Source organism: Pipistrellus hanaki (genome assembly GCF_964339955.1).
Source record: "Pipistrellus hanaki genome assembly, chromosome: 5".
Taxonomy (NCBI): Eukaryota; Metazoa; Chordata; class Mammalia; order Chiroptera; family Vespertilionidae; genus Pipistrellus; species Pipistrellus hanaki.
In genome coordinates this window covers 11190719-11210694 of record NC_140507.1, presented here as the reverse complement: position 1 = coordinate 11210694, position 19976 = coordinate 11190719, and the positions used below count along the sequence as shown (strand labels likewise).

General features: G+C 36.4%; 1 protein-coding gene across 2 annotated transcripts in view; it reads left to right on the top strand.

The window, feature by feature from the left end:
* Positions 1–15749, top strand: part of GABRG2 (gamma-aminobutyric acid type A receptor subunit gamma2) — an 82188-nt gene extending 66439 nt beyond the window's left edge. Inside the window, exons 7-10 of one of the 2 annotated variants that reach the window (XM_084884118.1) lie at positions 6544–6696; positions 9456–9661; positions 11913–11936; positions 13315–15749. In XM_084884118.1, the coding sequence (XP_084740244.1) occupies positions 6544–6696; positions 9456–9661; positions 11913–11936; positions 13315–13590 (659 nt within the window). In that variant the 3' untranslated portion in view covers positions 13591–15749. The remainder of the gene's footprint in view (positions 1–6543; positions 6697–9455; positions 9662–11912; positions 11937–13314) is intronic. The other variant, XM_084884117.1, reaches the window with a different exon arrangement.
* The last annotated feature ends 4227 nt before the right edge of the window (positions 15750–19976 follow it).

Sequence of the window (19976 nt, the reverse complement as noted above, 5' to 3'; positions counted from 1 at the left end):
TCTGCCTCAAGGGGAGACTAACTCTGTGGTGCAGTTTGTTCCAGAGCCTCCTGGAAGTCCCACTGCACAGGCTGAAATAAATCATGCTTAGCTTTTCCCACTGATCTTTCCTGCTTCCTTCATCCCCTTTTCGTGACAGATCAGCCTTGAAAGAACTCTGGACTCCAGTTCTGCCTTTAACCTGAAGTGGCCCCTGCTTTTCATCACCATCTTATGCTCTCTTTCCTCACTGGGGATAGTTTAACCTGGAAAATATGATATTTTATACTTTAATTTTCCAATGTATTTCCCCAATTGTTATTTTGTTCTTTTTTTCACATAGGAGCTTAAGCAAGCAACAGATGAAATAAAAATGGTGCAGCTCTGAGATGGAAACATACCTATTAGGCTTGATGTGGCAGACTTATGGTTCTGTTTCAGCAGCCAAGCCCTTTGTTCTCGTCTGGCACTAATTGGATCTGGCTGAGAAGCTGAAATCGCCAATCGATTCTTTAATAAGCATAATGTAGCCACTCTAATGTAGCTGATTTCCTTCCCCTCTTTTCTCCTTGGCAAGCAGTTAATATTGCTAACAGCTCTCTCTGACCTTATATGTACATCTGCAGGCTTCAGCAAAAGTACCTAGTAATGTTATTTCCAGAATTTCTAAAGTAAAAGTTTAATATTTTAGAAGTCTGTGTTGATCTCTGCCTCGATTTTAATTACTTCTAGTGTATAATTTACCCAGAATTTTCTTCAAGGCCCTTTAAGCTAAATTTACTCATCTATATACCTAAAAGCCTAAGGCCTAAGCTTCAGAATGACAGGTCAACCAGTCATTATGACACACACTGACGCTCAATGCAGGAGCTGCCCCCTGGTGGTCAGTGCACTCCCACAGCCAACCTCCTGTAGTCCCTCCCCTAGGCGGCCAGCCCTGATCAGCCCTGTTCAGGACAGGGAGAGATGGCCCAGATAGACCCTGGTCACTTGTCAGGGATCCCCACCTGTGCATGAATTCATATACCGGGCCTCTAGTTCAATAAATAGTTGTTGAATTCCTTCTATATATCAGGCATGTACTATATGTTGAGAGTAAAATCAGTGAGCAAAGAAGATACAGCTACTATGCTCATGGAGTTCATGGACTAATTATAAACTAGAGCTTATTCCAACATGCACAACAGTTATATACCAACAGGTATAATCACCTTTAATGTGGTCATAGATGGTGCTGTGAGATCTTACTAAGGACATCTGATCTAATAAGGATTGTTAATGTTGAGATAAATTAATTGACATCTGAGAAAGAATAGTCAGTTAAGATGGAGGTATGATAGTTTGCACCAAGGAAATTATCCTGTGAAAAGACAGGCAAGAGGCAGTAGGGGGCATTGGAGGAACTAGGAGAACTACAGATGGAGTGTGAAGAAATACTATTTAAGATTAGGCTGGAGGTATGGTAAGGGAAATGACCATACAGAGAGTTATGGGACATGTTAAAGAATTTTAGTGTATACTGACATCAACTGGCAATTATATGACAGTTTAAAGGTGTGCATGTCTGTCATGATTAGAGGAGCAGGAGTAGAGTAGAAATTCAAGGTACTATGATGGACAAGCGAATGAGCAGGTCCTTTGGGACAATCCGGTTGGGTGATCATAAAATGGGAAAGGTCATAAGTGATGTCAGGTATGGTATAGATCTAATTTCAGAAATTTCCCCAAATGAAAATGCAACCAACTCTCCTACTTGCTAGTGGTCGAATAAACTTCTAAGAATTATGCCTCAGATTCAAGAGTTTAACAAGAAAGACACAGCTGGGATGGTGCAATTTGGATCAGGGCAAAATAAACTACAATCATATATGCTAAGCAGTGTGGATTCTATACTCAAGAACTTGAAGGAAATGAGCAGAAATTCATTCCAGAAAGATTAGTTTAGACCAGCACTGTCCAACGGAGCTGTGCACAATGAAGTAACTTTTCTACAATCTGTGATATCACAATATAGTGTTATACCACTAGACACGTGTAACTATAAAATGTAGCTTGATCAACTGAGGAAATAAAGTTTTAACTTTTATTTAATCTTAGCACAGGTTTGGTCACAGTAGAGAGTTGCATGTCTGTCGGTTGAAGGGAAGTGTTGAAAGGTTGGAATGAGGAAAAGGAATGAGGAGATGAGTTAGGGATCTAGCTGAGATATGATTCCAGGACAGATAAAGACAGAAAAAATATAGAAGCATGCAATAAAAATATTTAATTTTCCATGTGCAGTATTTAAATTCACAGATAATTTTGGGTCATTGGTCCATCCATTTTTAATTTATTTTTATGTGTTAGGTATGGTATAGATCTAATTTCAGAAATTTCCCCAAATGAAAATGCAACCAACTCTCCTACTTGCTAGTGGTCGAATAAACTTCTAAGAATTATGCCTCAGATTCAAGAGTTTAACAAGAAAGACTAAAGGTAGATATAATGCATTGTCTCAGCATAGCACTTATCTAAGTTGTAGTCAGAGATAAAATACTTTTGTTCCCATTTAATCCATTTAATTTAGAATTAGTTGTGCAATTCCTTTGGTGCTAACCTCCACATTACCTAAAATAAATGTTCTATGTATAGCAGAGATTAAAAATATATGTTGATTTAAATAAAGATGAGACTATAGAAAGGAATGTAAAAAAGAGTACAATAGTAATTATGTCTTCAAAGTTAACCTGGTGGAATAAAATGTACTCTATTCACTATAGTTAAGTGGAGGAAGAATCATGAGAGTAACAAAATAAAGCTTTATTATTACCGTGTTTCCCCCAAAATAAGACATCCTCGGAAAATAAGACCTAGTGCATGAAAAAATAAGACATCCCCTGAAAATAAATCTAGCACATCTTTGGGAGCAAAAATTAATATAAGACACTGTCTTATTTTTGGGGAAACAGGGTATTTTGACAAAGTGATTAGGATGTTTAGAGATAATATATGCACATCATTCAGCCCAGTGTCTGCACATAGAAGGGCTACATTACTGGTAACTAGAAAGTAATTAGTTTTTTCTAATTTGGGGTGTTCAATGGAGGGGCATATTTCTCTATCATGGAATCTTCAAGTTTTTAAGAGGTAGTTTCATGTATGAAATAGAGCCTAAATGCTCTAATAAATTTGAATTTTAAAACTTTCATATGGTTTATTTCACTCCAAGAAAATAATAACTGATATTCATTATTCACTGATGTTGACAGTCTCTTCCTGAGACTAGATATAAGAAGCTTACAAAAAATAAAGAATAGACATTAATGGGTGTCTTTCAAATTCTATGTCTTCTCTCCTCAATCACAGCTTGCCTATTATGTCCTAACTTGGGACAAAAGCAGGGAACACAATAATTTATAATATGCTATGACTTTAAATATTTATGTTAGAATAATTCAATAAAAAGAATAAATTGGCAGTGGTTGAAACAGCCACCTTAGACTGAATTGACACTGAACCCTTTGACTTGGTGAATCACTGATGCAGCACCCTCAGGGATTTGATTTCATTGGCTCCTGGGCCCAAGAATTTTTAAAAATACAAAGAAGTGATAAGGCCTTAGAGATAAGACAGGCATCAAGGCTATCACTGGGAAGCTGCTTTCTTTTTAAATGGGCCATTCCCAAATTTGAATCTGTACTCTAGTGGAAAAAAAGTTTTGGATTTGCTGGTAAAGATGAAAGATGCTCAGAAGCTATTATCTTAAAATAGAAATCAATGGATTAAAAAGCTAGGGGAGTTTAGAAGCTGGCCTAAAGGGAGGAGGAGAATTGAATTGAGATAATTATCTTGTTACTTGAGAAAAAATTAAAGTTCACCTTTCAGAGAGTCAGATCATTAATGCCAAAGTGTAAATTCTCTTTCATGAGAGGGAGTAAAAAGAAGTTACTAAAATTGTCCAGATTTATTTAAAATAGTATAACTTCTAAAGTGTCATTTAACACACTTAAAATATGCAGAACACTCTCAAGGACTTGGAAAATAATCTTTCTCAAGGGGAGAAAAAGTATCTCCTGAATGTTATTATTTTAAAAGAAACCTTTTTTTTTTCTTTTCCAATCTTGAATTTGCCTCTGGTATTCAGATAAAAGTAACAGAGTGTGGAAAAGATAGCCATTAGTAGGGATTATCCCAAATGTCTTTAATCCTCAATCATAGCCTTTGTATATTATATTCTAAATTAAAACAAAAGTGAGGCCCAAACTCATTTATAAAATGTTTGACTTTAAATAGTTTTAGTCCAGATAAATCAATACAGAGAAGTATAATCTCAAGGAACTAATCAAAATCTAGTTGACATCAATAAGGAATTTGTACCTTTGCACCTTTGCCCTAGCTCAGTGGTTGGCAAATCATGGCTCTCGAGCCACGTGCAGCTCTTTGGTCCCTTGAGTGTGGCTCCTCCACAAAATACCACAGCCTGGGCAGGTCTATTTTGAAGAAGTGGCATTAGAAGAAGTTTAAGTTTAAAACATTTGGCTCTCAAAAGAAATCTCAGTTGTGTTACTGTTGATATTTGGCTCTGTTGACTAATGAGTTTGCCGACTACTGCCCTAGTTGGTTTGACTCAGTGGATAGAGCTTCGGCCTGTGGGTTGAAGGATGCCAGGTTCAATTCCAGTAAAGGGCAGGAACCTCAGTTGCAGGCTCGATCTCTGGCTCTGATCGGGGTGCATGTAGAAGGCAATTAGTTAATGTGTCTCTCTTACATCCATGTTTCTCTGTGTGTGTCTCTCCCCCTCCCTTCCTCTCTCTCTCTCTCTCTCTCTCTCTATATATATATATATATATATATATATATATATATATATATATATATATATATATATGAAAAAATATCTTCAGGAGAGGATTTTAAAAATAATAAAATAAATTTGTACTTTCAACCAATGAGAGCCAAATTCCCCAGTGTCCAGCTCATTGTTACTGCCTTGGCCAGGCCTGACTCAGACAATAGTGCATTAATCCACCAAAGGCAAGGTTAGCAGATACTCATAACTCCACTTAGAAGGGAAGAGTCTTTACTTCCTTGAAAATGAGCTATGAGGACTTTCTGTCTCAGCAGCTTGGAAGGGTGTGGCCTTGTGTTTGAGAGTGGGAGGAGGAGCTGGGCTGAGCAGTAATATCTCATCCTGCTGAATCAGTCTTGTCTGCAAGAGGCTTCTAAAGTACCTTATTTTCAAATCAGATCTAAATCAGCCAAGTAAGCAGGGAAACGTGGGCATGAAGCCAAATAATTAAAATGAAACACATAATTTGGATTTCATTCTTCTTGCATTTTAAGACAAATTATACTTTGGTAAAGAGAAAAGAAGCAATATTTGAAAACCAGTCTCTCATGTGTTCATTTCCCATTGTAAGAGCAAATATAGTCTTTAAAACTGATGTTCTGCAAGCACATAAAGAAAACATAAATCTGTGATAACTGGGATATATCCCCCTAGTACATTTTCTAAACTTAAAAATCAAAATTCCCTAAAATTTCACTTAGAACCATGTAAAATGCAGGGCATGGACTTTTAAAAGCAATGCATGACTCCTGATTGTAAAAAAAAAAAAACAAAAAAAACTAGAAACCTCAAATCGTGTCCTATTAAGTTGTTCTCATGTATAGCTTTCATTCCTTGATTCCTTTATGACTCTATTCTGGATTATTTACATAAACTCCCTTTTTTAATCCAAGGTTCAAAAATTCAGACTCTGGATATCTTGCTTTGTTTGTTTGTTTTTTTGTTTTTGTTTTTTTGTTTTTTTTGCTTTATGTATGCTTACATTTTTAAGTGTGTTCATTTATTTGATCATTTATCCAACAAATGTTATGAAATACCTATTTAGAATCAAGCAGGATGCTAATTATTAGTAGTGTAATGATGGGCTAAAATAGGCACTTTTTGGACTCAAGCAGTTAAAGTCTAATATTGGAGACAAACATTACAAAAACAACTTCACGAATAAATGAGAAATTACTAATTGAAGTAATTGCTATGAAGTAAAACCATATGATTCAATGAAAGTATGAAAAAAAAATGTCTCAGCATAGGAATTTCATTGTGAACTAGTCATTTACTAGTTTAAGCACCAACATATTACCCTATGGTTTGTATGAAGATAGGTCATGAGAACAAGAGAAAATTGTTACAAATCTTAGGATTCATTTTAGGTAAGTATAAAAGCTCTCCTCCATCTCTCCCCAACAAATAAACAAACTAAGTATATTGTGTCTATTACGTAGCCAGAAAAGGCACCATCAAAAATCACCTGAAAGAAGAAAATATGATGAATATGCTCAAAAATGCTTCCTTCTTTCTAGTAGTCACATTGCTTCTAGAAAGATCAGACTTCAGTTTCATCTGGATTTTGCTTTTTTAAATTTTTTTTAAACCCAAGTTGGTAGAAGATGGTTTTCAACATACCCCTGAATGGAACTCTCATTTTAAAAGTGAGAAATTTGAACATATGCTCATTTTTAAATGCTTTTCAGTTTTTGATAAGGGGTTGCATGATGCTATCTCTGGTCTGTTCCCAGGAGACTATGTGGTCATGAGTGTCTACTTTGACCTGAGCAGAAGAATGGGGTACTTCACCATCCAGACCTACATCCCCTGCACACTCATTGTTGTTCTATCCTGGGTGTCTTTCTGGATCAATAAGGATGCTGTGCCAGCCAGAACTTCTCTAGGTAAGACACTGTTCTTCATCTTACATCACTTAGTCAAGGTAAGTACCTAAAAGGCATAATCTTTATCCCCCTTTCAAAATTGATTTGCTTTTAATTCAATCAGCAACTATATAGAAATGCTCTTTGTTTCATTTTAAAGAAAACTAGTATATTAAAAAGGGAAAAATGTTTAAAGTTTCCTAATTCTGTTTTTCTTAACAAATTTAATATGCCCCCCCTTCAGTAAATTATCTTAATAAATTTAAATTAGCTAAAAACAAACAAACAAACAAAAAGCCTTCTAATTTCAATAGATTTTTCGTTGTGGTCTTTGGGCAGTTCTGTAAGCTGGAACTACTGACACCAACTCATGAGAACTGATAATTTGTCCTTTTCCAATAGTGTTTCTAGTGATGTGACATTGGCAGCTTGACATCAGCCAAGGTGAAAGTAGTAATATCATCGAAATAAGCAAACACTAAAAATCAAAGCATTCATTTTTTTCTAAAGTAATTTGTCACATCTTTACCAGCACACCATGGGCTGTTAATTAATTCCAACATGCATAATCATGATGACATTAGAGGACATACATACATGTTAATTGGCTACTTACGAGCCAGTAGGAAGATTATTTTTGGGAGAACAAAATCACCTATGAAATTTTGAGAACCCATCTCCCCACTTTTAAGGTTATGTACAGTTTTCTTAATCTATTGTATAATGGTGATATTTGTCTCAGGTTTTCACATATTTTTTTCTCACATGAGGAAGAAGGTGCACAGAGATGATAAGAAAGCCACAGAATCACAGGGACATTGGAGTCTAGGTCCATGAATAAAAATTTTATGCTACATAAAATTCCCTAAAGATTTAACTAAGAATAAAGCTATTGAAAGATGAATTATTAAACCATAATCCCTTTCATCCTCTATGAGGAAATTAGAACCACATCTCTTGCTCAGTCTTTTCTGGGAAGGCAGTATCTTGCAATAGTTAAGAGCTGGGGCTTTGATATCTAACAAACCTGAATTGCAACTCAGAATTATAGTATGGACCTGGAAATATCCTTTAATCTCTATTCATTACAGTTTCCTCACATGTAAAACATATAATTTTCTTTACCTAACAGTTGCTAACATTCCTAGATCTTACTATGGTTTGTATTCTTTGCATAGAATAACTTATTAGGTTAAATAAGTTATTCTATGCAAAGAATACAAACCATAGTAAAATCTAGGAATGTTAGCAACTGGGTCATTTTCTGACAAAAGGATCTGTCCCAGGCTACTAAACCTGAGGGCAGAGTGATTCCTGGGGAATTTTTTTTTTAAATATATAATTTGCATATTTGTGCTCTGCCAAATCTAATTTAGTCTCCCATCTGTTTCAAAATAAAGTTATTTTGATTTTCCCATTATATGTGGTACTTTATGTTACAAGTACTATTCAACAATAGTGTCTAATGCTACATGCTAAAACAAACCCAAAATAGTGTGAGCCTATTACTTTAGGATGATTAATTGTCACTGTGAGTAGAATGTGCTGTATAACATGCTATGTCTGTCTCTCACATTAGCATACAAATATCTTTTATTCCCAGTATAGTGCATGGCACATAGCTGGTAGCACAATGATTATTTTTGAGTAATATATTTATACTTACGAATAAACTAGAGGATGGTGCACGAATTCATGCATGGGTGGGGCACCTCTGGGTGGCCTGCAGGGATCAGGCTGAAACCCACAGACCAATGCCACCTGCAGCTCCTACCTGCCATTCCCACTCATCCCGGCCCCACTGTGCCTGTAGCTGGCTTGAGCCCAATCAGTCCTGATCAGGAGAGGCTTATGCTGCTGGAATGTGAAAGGTGCAGGCCAGGCTGAGGGACCCCACTGGTGCACGATCAGACTGGAGAGGGACCATGGGAGGGCTTCAGGGTATGTCCAGCCCATCTCGCTCAGTTCTGATCAGCAGTACTCTAGCAGCAAGCTAATCTACTGGTTGGAGCATCTGTCCCCTGCTGGTCAGTGCACACCATAGCAACTGGTCAGTCACTCAACTGTCTGCCCCTTGTGGTCAGTGCACATCACAGTGAGTGGCTGAGCAGTCTTAGCATATCATTAGCATATTACACTTTGATTGGTTGTTCAGTTGTTCTGCAGTTTGTTCTATTTGCATATTACCCTTCCATTATATAGGATGGAACAAATACATTTCTGCATTCCAATTTTTCCATCCCACAAATATTTTAAGAAAAATATTTCAAATCAATTTCCTCTCTTGAAGTACACAGTTCTGCTATCAAAATCCCTCTTATAGCCACTCTGGTAGCTCATTTAACTACTCATTAAATGAGTGCTCACTGGCAAAAGACCATGGTAGGAGAAGGCAGCAAGGTGAGTAAGCTAAGAATGAGGGAGAGACCCCTAAGCAAAAAGCAGTCATTGACTACAAGTTGATCATTGAGGACAAATCAGATATATTCAATATGGCCCCCCTGCCTGTTCTACTCTTCACAACTAAAGCATGTAGAAGTCGTTGTAATGATTACAAAAAATATCACACTTTTTTAGAGCTAAGAAAGCAGAGGTGCTGCAAGGTTAAATGGCATTTAAGAGGCAACAAATATTTGTGGGCATAGTCTATGATTCTAATTACACTTCCTTTCCCATTACTGAGGTTGCTTATCAGAAACCACAAAACTTAGTCCATCGTGACTAAGTCACCCAACTTGCTAATGTGGTCACATAACCTTTTCTACCTTGCCTCTCTTCAGGTATCACAACTGTCCTGACAATGACAACCCTCAGCACCATCGCCCGGAAGTCACTGCCCAAGGTCTCCTATGTCACAGCAATGGATCTCTTTGTGTCTGTCTGCTTCATATTTGTCTTCTCTGCTTTGGTGGAGTATGGCACCCTACATTATTTTGTCAGCAACCGGAAACCAAGCAAGGATAAAGACAAAAAGAAGAAAAACCCTGTATGTATCATTTCCCACTGGGACCACTGAAGTTTTTATGCAGAAAAGATCACCTGGTTTTGTTTGGATTTTGTCTTGGTTAGTCTATGTTCAGGTTATGGCACAACACTTTGGGCTCCAAGATGAAAACTGAATGTGTGACTTTGACCAGAACATAAGGATTCATTATGGTTATTAGTTAAGAGATACCTGATTCACTAAGGCAGACTCTTGCTCTCTTCATTTCATGGGGGCTATAACCATTGCTGAGGGATGCATCTCTCTTCTAACGGCTATTATTCCAGCTTTTATTTATTTTCACCTTTCTGCCCCCTTACTATAAGATTTTAAAATTATTGATATTTTAAATTAAGATTTTCTATCCAAAGCTTTCTACCAGGAAGTCATAAGATTCTTTAAATTTCAAGAATCATCACACTTTTGCAACTGTGTGTGTGTGTGCATGTGTGTGTGTGTGTGTGTGTGTGTGTGTGTGTGTGTGTTGCCACCAGAGGACTTCTCTTGGCTTCATACTCTGTGCACCTGTTTATTTTAAAAGAAATATCTCATCTATTGTTTGGGCAAGTTACTTAGCCTTCCTATGTTTTTCTTTAATCATATATAACAGAATATTATAAAATACTGTGAAAAATAACTATAACAATGGTAAAAAGCATTACATAGTACCTTACACATGAAAGTTCTTATCATTTCCTAGTTGACGATGATGGTTGATGTGGGTGATTATATAAGTACTAACCTGGATTGATTTCAGTGATTTGGAACCAGAGAGAATGACTTCACCTTGCCATCAAACTTAAAATAGAGATGATGAAGCACAAACATGAATGCCGAAAGCAATTGTCTTTTATTATTAATGTTGAGAGAGCATATAGCTACCCAATTACCTACCTAAACACAATATCTGGCTCATAGGAGGCCCATGAAAGTCAAAGTCCCTTCCAAGGCAGGGGCCAAGGAATTCACCCCACTGATAGCCTTTCCTGATCTGCTCTAAGGGCCATGAGAGATATGATAGTGGCTAACTCTCTGACCCGTGGACTTTGGGAGACTGAATTATAATGAGGAAGTCTGGCTGATTCTAGGTTGTATCCCGATGCATCTCCAAGGACACCAGTGAAATTCTCTACACGGTATATGTTTGTTTGAATATAAGAATTTATAACAGGTAAAGAAAGAAGCATCATTTTTTATGATTAATAAAAAAATAAATGCTTATCTCTAATTCCCCAAATACTCATTACACTTTATGCAGTCCTTTTCTTCCCTGTGTGTTCTGCCTCTCTTTGCCTTCACATCTTCTCTCTCCTTATTTTCGTTTTCTAATTGTGTTTTTGTTTTCTCCCTTTCCTTCACTTTCCATCTCATCCCTCCACTCCCCCACCCAAGAAGATGGTTCTACTGATACTTAGCATTATTACCTGCCAGTAATTACAAGGGTACAAGAGGACTGGCTTTCAAACAAATCTAAAGAGTTCTCTCTCTCTCTTTCTCTCTCTCTCTCTCTCTCTCTCTCTCTCTCTCTCTCTCTCTCTCTCTCTCTCTCTCTCTCTCTCTCTCTCTCTCTCTCTCTTCCTCCTTCTCTCCCTCCCTCCTTCCCTCTCTTTTTCTGAGTCCTTGGGAAAAAACCCTTTGCCCCTCTCTAACAGCTAGGTCACTGCAGAATGCATTTTGTTTCAGAAATAGAAACATATGGATTCCTTAATCCATGGTCATGAAGATGACAGAAGAAAACAAGGCAGAAGAGAAAAAGATGAAAGAAACTGAGAAAATAAAATTACCTGAGAATTTCAAGCATTTCTCCCTTTTAAGTCAATTAGATGCTTTATCAGAGCAGCAAGAACATAAGGTACTAAAGAGAGGCTGAATTTAATTTGCCCATTTAATATGTGCTTTGATTCATTATGTCAGGATTCACTTAATAAGACCTTCTTAGTGATAATTAGAAAATAAAATAATAAGAAGATTCCTCACAAATGAATAACCCTGGCTTTTGTAGTTAGATAATTGTGGGTTAATTTATGAAAGATTTCACTAGCAATCACCAAATTCTCTTTTTTCAACGTTAGGCATATACTTTGTTCCATGTTCAAAATTGTCCTTCTGTGCCTATAATTTTAGTTTATTTCACCTACTATGTTTTCAAAATGCATTTTTAATTTATCTTATTTTGTCTCTTTTTTCTTTCCCTTTTCTTCCTCTTCTTTTAATGAAATGAAATGCATTCTCTTTTCTGTCTACAAACCCAAAGCTTCTTCGGATGTTTTCCTTCAAGGTATAATGTTTTTGGAATGGAAATTCACTGCATGCAACGGCTGAGTTTAAGTATTAACGCTTACATGGTGTTTGTTTGTTTTTTATGAATAGACATTTGAGCATTCTACTAAAGATAAAACATTGAAAATACGAAAGTTCTGTTTATTTCTAGAGTTGATTCAACAACCCTATGCTAATTCACAAAGGTTTTGACCTTACATGAAGCTAAAAAGCTATCAATATAAGCAATAAGAGATGCTGTTAGTGAAGAAGGCTTCTTTAAACATCAAAGCCAAAACTTACCCTTTCTTCCGCAGATGAAAATGAAATCCAGTGTCACTGGATCTGCATCTGCCATATACCACATATAACCTATGTGCCCTAAAATTCTGTAAATCCTAATGCAAAAATAACCTCCTTTGGCCTAAGCTTTACCTGTCTGTTCTGTAAAAATAATACTCTCTTTAAAATGCTTTAGTTAAAAAACCTATCCCTTCCTTCTAGGATGGCCTTTTGGCTCTGTCTTGCAATATTATAAGATTTCTATTCCCAGTTGAATTCTGACAGCTGATTCGGAGACACTGGGATTTATATTTATATTATCGTAAAACTAAGTCATCAATATTAACTTCAAATAGACCACTGAGTCTTAAAACAATTTTATAATTCATCCCAAAACATAACTTATATTAGGATTCAGCTGATTAGTACTAATTTTTTTTCTCAAATGCTAAATAATGTTTGACAGGCAGTAGAATATTTTTCTGAATCTCACTGTAAACCTTGCTGACATTCTGAAACTTCTAGATGGTGAATATTACACAAAGTACCATATTCCTCTAAAACATGAGCCATACTCTTGTAGTACAAATTCAGGAAACTTCTATAGTATGCATATTTTTAACATTTTATATTAAAAGCATCTAATAAATTTGCTCAGTATGATGGGGTTTACTATTTGCCGATAGGTAAGCATTACACAAAATTTGATTTCAAAATTGATACTTTTTTTTATTTCTCTGTTCTACTCACATGCAAAACCATTTAATGCCTTCATGTAACCCAGCTCGCATCTAATATTTACTAGGATAAGATTCCATGTAGTTGTTTGATTTAAATCTTTAAACTTTGCGTTCTTTTGGTGTTTAATCTTCTTGCTCCAGCTATAAGCTTGATGGTATTATTTTCAGCTGCACTGCTTAAACTCAAAATTCAAAATCTGCAAATGTGCTATCCTTCTGAGTTCAATTTCACCATTGTAGATCACGATGTCATAGCAATTTCCTGAGTACTCATTTTCAGATTCATCATTCACTTTGCTAACATTGTGGAGAAAAAGCCCAGGATTTATCAAGTGGAATTAACTCTGATCCCTCTTTGTCCCTCCCCTGCCTCAGGCCCCTACTATTGATATTCGCCCAAGATCAGCAACCATTCAAATGAACAATGCCACGCACCTTCAAGAGAGAGATGAAGAGTATGGGTATGAGTGTCTGGATGGCAAGGACTGTGCCAGCTTTTTCTGCTGTTTTGAAGATTGCCGAACAGGAGCTTGGAGACACGGGAGGATACATATCCGGATTGCCAAGATGGACTCATATGCACGGATCTTCTTCCCCACCGCCTTCTGCTTGTTCAATTTGGTTTATTGGGTCTCCTACCTCTACCTGTAAAGAGATAGGGGTCTTAGTGTTACAAGGGTCGTATTTACTAAATCTCATGGAGAGAAGGTGTCATTTCAAAGTCCACTTGAATAATCCCTCTGTGCGGTTTATAATGATCTGAATTTGTTTCTTTGTTCTAACCTGGTAAATTGTTATTAATGTCATATTGTTTGCACTCAACTCGCCTTTGATAAGTGTAATTTAAACTATAATGTTTCTGTGTTGCAAACCTGCAGGGCAAGTTGAAATTAGAGCAAGAACATTGAAATCAAACAAGGTATTTCCAGCTACAGAACTGAAATAGGAAAAGCAATGAGTATTTGCAGTGGTGGTGTCCTCATCCCATTCAAAATACAGTTAGATGCAAAATATCCCAAACTGTTCCCTAAGACCATTGGGGGGTCAAGTTGTAGTGAACTGATCCCAACAGAATATCTCCCACATTTGAGACAAATCACAACTCATTTTAAATATAAGAACCTAGACAAGAAACCTATTATACCTCGATTGCTAGATAGAAAGAAAATTCCCTTCATATCACATGTACAATGATGTAAATATTTCAATAACTTAGAATGCTTCAAGTTTAATGCATGCATCTCTTTAGAGGCAAAATAAATGGATTGAAGTTAACATCATAAAGCATTGTCTTTTACTCTTTGTGTCTTTGGGCTACAAAAGAATCATGAATGCAATTATAAAGATTTGGGATTGGAATTGGAGGGGAAATTTTTCACTATCATTTCCCTCTTGGATAAAGATTGAAATAGCTTATACTTCCTCGTATGATATATTAAACACTCTGAGTAAAATACAGACTGAATATTTGCCACCTCTAAATATGCCAAATTTCATAGAGAATAAAGTGATTGTATGTGCTTGCTGCTATTTTTCCTTCCTTTTAGGACTATAGATCTTAACAGAACTTACTCTCCATCGCAAGATCTGCTTGTAGTGACTGTGAGTGCCTCGGTGGCAGTGTCCTTTTCATGTCCTCTTTGGGTCCTAAGCACCTTGCACAGTGCTTGGCACACAGTTGGTGCTCAACAAGTATGGTTTGGAGTGAACTGGACCCATATCATGCCAATGTATTTCTCTGTGCTGGCCTGGAACCAGTGACTCATCTTTGCATGTTGGCAATGTCAAGTGATATTTGACTTTGTAGATATAAACAGAAGGATCCAAAGAACTTAGGCTATTTATATTCATTTTCAAAAGTTTATTTTAGCTAATGTCTATATTCCTTTAAAACAATACTTACGTCCTCTATTTGTATACAAAAATTAGTCTGCTAGAGAATAATTAAAAGTTCTATATTATTTCTTCATGAGTCAACCTTGACCTATGACAATTGTCCTTGAGGACACATGACAGGCATGATCAATACTCATACCTGACTAGTATTTAGAATATAGTATTCTATACTCTGTGAAAGAAAAATTTAATGTACTGAAGATTAAACTTAAAAAATGAAATAACAAATGAATGACTTACAAGGAGGCTGAGCCTATGCAATCATGCAGGTAGATTGTAATCACATAAAGTGGTTGTCACAGACTTCAAAACATCATGAGTAGAGCTTCATCTTTGTGGATTCATCCTGAATCCTTATTTTTCTAAGTTAGCATCCTTTGCCAGTTCTTCTTTATGGCAATCATTGCTCTAAGTAAGAATTCAATCAGAGCTAGTGAAGCTTTATAGAGTAAAAAAGAGTAGAAAAGAATAGGAAAAAAGAGACAGTGACTTTGTTAATATAAATCCATGTAATGTCATCTGGATGAATCTTGAAACACATCTAGCTGCCAATTTTACAAATGTTTAATATACCAGTGCTCTAGTGTGTAACCTCAAACACATGTAAATAGAATCAATTATTTTCTTGTTTTGGATTGTTAACATATTAAATGTTGACTCCTTGGGAGAGTGGTTGGCAAATTTTCAATGGTGAGACACATTATTATTGTCAACTTGAAATGTATTCCATAATGGGGAAACTCAGAAAAGCTGGCTTTCCAATGTGTGCATAGTATTGGCAATATGAATATATATTATACATACCCTAAATCTTCATTATCAACTGCTCCCTGTCTATGTATTTGAAAACCTTTTTGCAAAGGGAAATGCCTACTATGTGGACTTTTACAATAAAAATGCTGCATTCTCATTCATGGTGGCATCCCAGTGGTCTGATTGGACGTGTATGTCTTAAAGAGTGTGACCGTTTCTTCCTGGCTCATTCCCCAATACTGCCTTCCCTTTCTGTGAGTTTCTCTCGTGAGCAGTGAATCGTTTTTTGTATCACGATGCCCTTCACTTCACAAGAATTAAGAGATGCATTTGGGGTGTGGCATTAGGGACAGAAGGTATTGTAGAAAGGTCATGATGTAATAAAGCTCAGGCCTTCTATACCTCAAAACTTGTGGTGTGGTTAAGAATATGGACACAATGTCAGACATAGTTGGAATCCCAACTCTACATTTGAAAAAAATATATTTTATGAATTTTACAAAGAGGAAGGGAGAGAGATAGAGAGTTAGAAATACCCATGAAAGAGAAATATTGACCAGTTGCCTTCATCATGCCCCCGACTGGAGATCAAGCCTGCCCACAACCAAAGTATATGCCATTGATCAGAATCAAATCCGGGACCCTTCAATTCATAGGCCGACGCTCTATTCACTGAACCGAACCAATCAGTGCCCAACTCTACATTTACTAGTTATTTAACAATTGTCAATTCAGCCTTAATGAGGCTCCATTTTCCCTGCTATAAATTAGGTACAATAATGCCAACCAATGTAGTGTCTCTCAACAAAGGGGCAAAAGTCCCTTCCCTGACTTCTAGTGCCTATAGTGCTCAACTAACCATGCACCCCGTTGGGTCAGCTCTCCTAAAGGAACGCAGCCTTATTGTGACTCTATGTCACAATGTTTGATCTTTAAAGAGTACGCATTGCGAACGTTCTTTAAAAATCTAGGTTGAAAATCTAAGTCTACTGTTGAAAAAAAGAAAAAGAAAAAACCCCTCACACATTATATTAGTTTTGGTGGGTTTTTTTGTGTGTGTGTTTTGTTTTTTTTGTTTTTTGTTTTGTTTTTTTAGGCTAAAGAGCCCTTCTCTGTAGCCCTGAAACTTAGAAACATAGAGAGCTATTCTCCAGAACCCCATTTTCTTGAAGTCCTTTGAAATTTTCAAAAAAAAGTAGCATCATTTTTTACAAACACAGCTGCTCTAATCTCCCTCTGCCTGTCATTATCCTGGTCCTTCATGGCTTCCAGCATCCAATTTAAACATCTATTTCCCACCTCTCAGGCATGTAAAGAAAAAGTTTTTAGCTAGGTCTTGTCTGTTCTCTAGTTAATGCCCTTATCTTTAGCTGAGGTATGGCCTTTCATGGTATGGCCTTTACACACACACACACACACACACTGTTTTAAGGTAGCAACATTATTCTGACAAATAGCAACAATTTTTATGTGGTGAAGGTCAAATTACATCAACCAAATGAAGTGGCCTTTGGGGATTTTGTCAAAAATTGCTCTCTTTATGCTTTGTCACTATGGTTTCTTGTCAAACATGTAGGAGAAAGGGAGACTGACCTAGGCCAAGAGCTCTGCTATATTTTCTCAGTACACGTTAGGTTTCCAAAGGTCACACTACCAGTTAATGGCAAACATGAAAAAGCCACCTGGGCATTGCTCTTTCTTCTGAACCTCATAGTGCCTCAGGATTGGGAAGTAAAATTCTGAAACACTTTATTCTTCTATCTTTAGGATTTGCCAAATTTGCTGATCTTGACCTCACTTTCATTGTTTTAATTTCAATTTTAATTTCAATTTCAATTTCAATTTTAAAATACCTAGCAGCAGAAATGAGTTAACAGATTTTGCATTTCATTTCTTCTCTAATATAATAACTAGTCAATATTGAATGTTACAAAATTCAAAATTCTGTTTGAAAGGTGAGATCTACAGTGGTATGAAAAATTGCAGAATAAGAGTTGGCCTTTGTCCCTCAGGGATTGAGACATTAGACAACCATGCAGTCTCCTCCTATAGGCTCATTCTTTCTACTATAACAGGAAAGTTGTGTGAGCGATCTAAACCATTCATTCTAATGTTAGAAATTATAGGCTACTTACAAAATCCAATTGTCACTTACTTTTGCTATAATTCTATATAATAAAACTCTAATATGCAAATCGACTGAATGACCAGTGGAATGACTGGTTTCTATCATGCACACTGATCATGAGGAGACAGACTCGCTCAACGCAGGAGCTGCCCCCTGGTGGTCAGTATATTCCCACAGGGGGAGCCAGCTCAGCCAGAAGCTTGGCCCATGGCTGGTGAGTGCAGTGGTGGTGGTGGAAGTCTTTCTTGCCTCTGCAGCAGCACTAAGGAGCAGCAAGAAGGTGGGTGGTAAGAAGTGAGGGGTCCCAGACTTTGAGAGGGATCTCGGATTGCAAGGTGGATATCCCAGACTCTGAGACGGTGCACACAAGGCTGAGAGATCTCACACCACAGTACATAAATTTCATGCACCTGGCATGTAGTTAGGATAATAAAAGTCTTCCCCTGTTATTGTTTGTATAACAAAATGAAAAAAACAAAGGCTTTTGCCCTAGATTACCTCGGTTCAAATCCTGACACTGTTCAAACCTAGTGTCCAACTTCATTTTGCCTCAGTTTCTTCATCTGAAAAATGGGAATAATGATGGTTCATAGTTTTATTGTAAGGGACAACTGTGTTACTACTAAAGGATGATTGAATGTTAGTAATTTTCCTCAGCACAGATATGAAGTATCAGAAATAAAAGGGCACAAGAATCATAGTCTACCTTGTTTAAGAATTAGTATTTATTATTTTAACTACTACAGTTTTCTACTATGTACGAATGCATTTAAATAAACATCTTTACTGACATCATGCCATATTTGGAAAATTCGTGTACATAAAGAAAATTATAGAGCTAAGTAACCATTTCCAAGTGGAACTGTGTATCATTTAAATTACTGTATGTGATATATAAGAAAACACAAAAGTAGATATTTTTAAAAAGTGCACATTATGACTTCCCTTAAAAATACAGAAATGCCTAATTGAATTACTAAATAAATAAATAATGCTACAATAGATGTGTAGTGCCATTTTAATGTAGTGTTTTTTGGAATATAACTACATCAATATATTATTTGGTAGCTAAGTTTGCAAAATTCTTAATGAAATGAACATGAAGATGCTTAATCATTACTGAGAACTCTTTCCACAAATAATAATAATAATAATAATGGCACTGGACTAGAGGTAGATAATTCAAGTCACACCTGGGATTTTCCTAAATATCCCTATCTCAAGAGACTCAGTCTCATCTATAAATGAGGATATTTAGTCACTTATCCTTCTGACATATCTTTATTTTTCTTTTATTTATTTATTTTTTTAAATAAATTTTTATTGTTCATATTATTACAAATGTTCCTCTTCCCCCCCCCCTCCATTGCTCTCCTCCACCGGGTTCCCACCCCACCCTCTGCCCTTTCCCCACCTCCCACTGTCCTCATCCATAGGTGCACAGTTTATGTTCAGTCTCTTCCCACATCCCCCTCTCCCCTTTTCCCCAATAATCGTTAGTTCACTCCCTTCCATACCCCTGATTCTATTATATTCAAGAGTTAATATTGTTCATCAGATTTTTTAAATTTCCTTGGTTTTTAGATTCACTTGTTAATAGTTACGTATTTGTTGTTCATAATTTTTATCTTTATTTACTTTCTCTTCCGAAAGAACCCCCTTCAGCAATTCATATAATTCTGGTTTGGTGGTGATGAACTCCTTTAGCTTTTTTTTATTGGTGAAGCTCTTTATCTGGCCTTCGATTCTGAATGATAGCTTTGCTGGGTGCTCTGGTTTCTCTTCAGACCGTATAAATCTTTCGCCTTTTATTTTTCTTTCAATTGAATTTGTTGGGGTGATATTGGTAAAATTATATAGGTTTAAGGTATACAATTCTATAATATATCATCTGTATATTGTATTGTGTGTTTACCACCCCAAATCAAGTCTCCTTCCATCACCATTTATCCCCCCTTTGTATTCTTCTATCTCCAAATTCTTCTGACATATCTTAACTCTATGTCTCCTCTGCTGCTTTTTTATGGTATGATGTTATTAATCATCATCTAACATTCAGACCCTCCTAAACTCTTTCATATCTTCACACTGCTATCTTCACTCATCGGTCCTGTTTTCTCCTTCAATTTTCTCCAAGAGTGTCATATTCCTAGAATGCCTCTCTCTGCTCAACAGGCAGAATAGTCACTAATTAAAGATTCTACCTGGTCCATAAACTTTCCAATTTCACTTAAAGTACAATAGGCTATTTTCTTTTCTC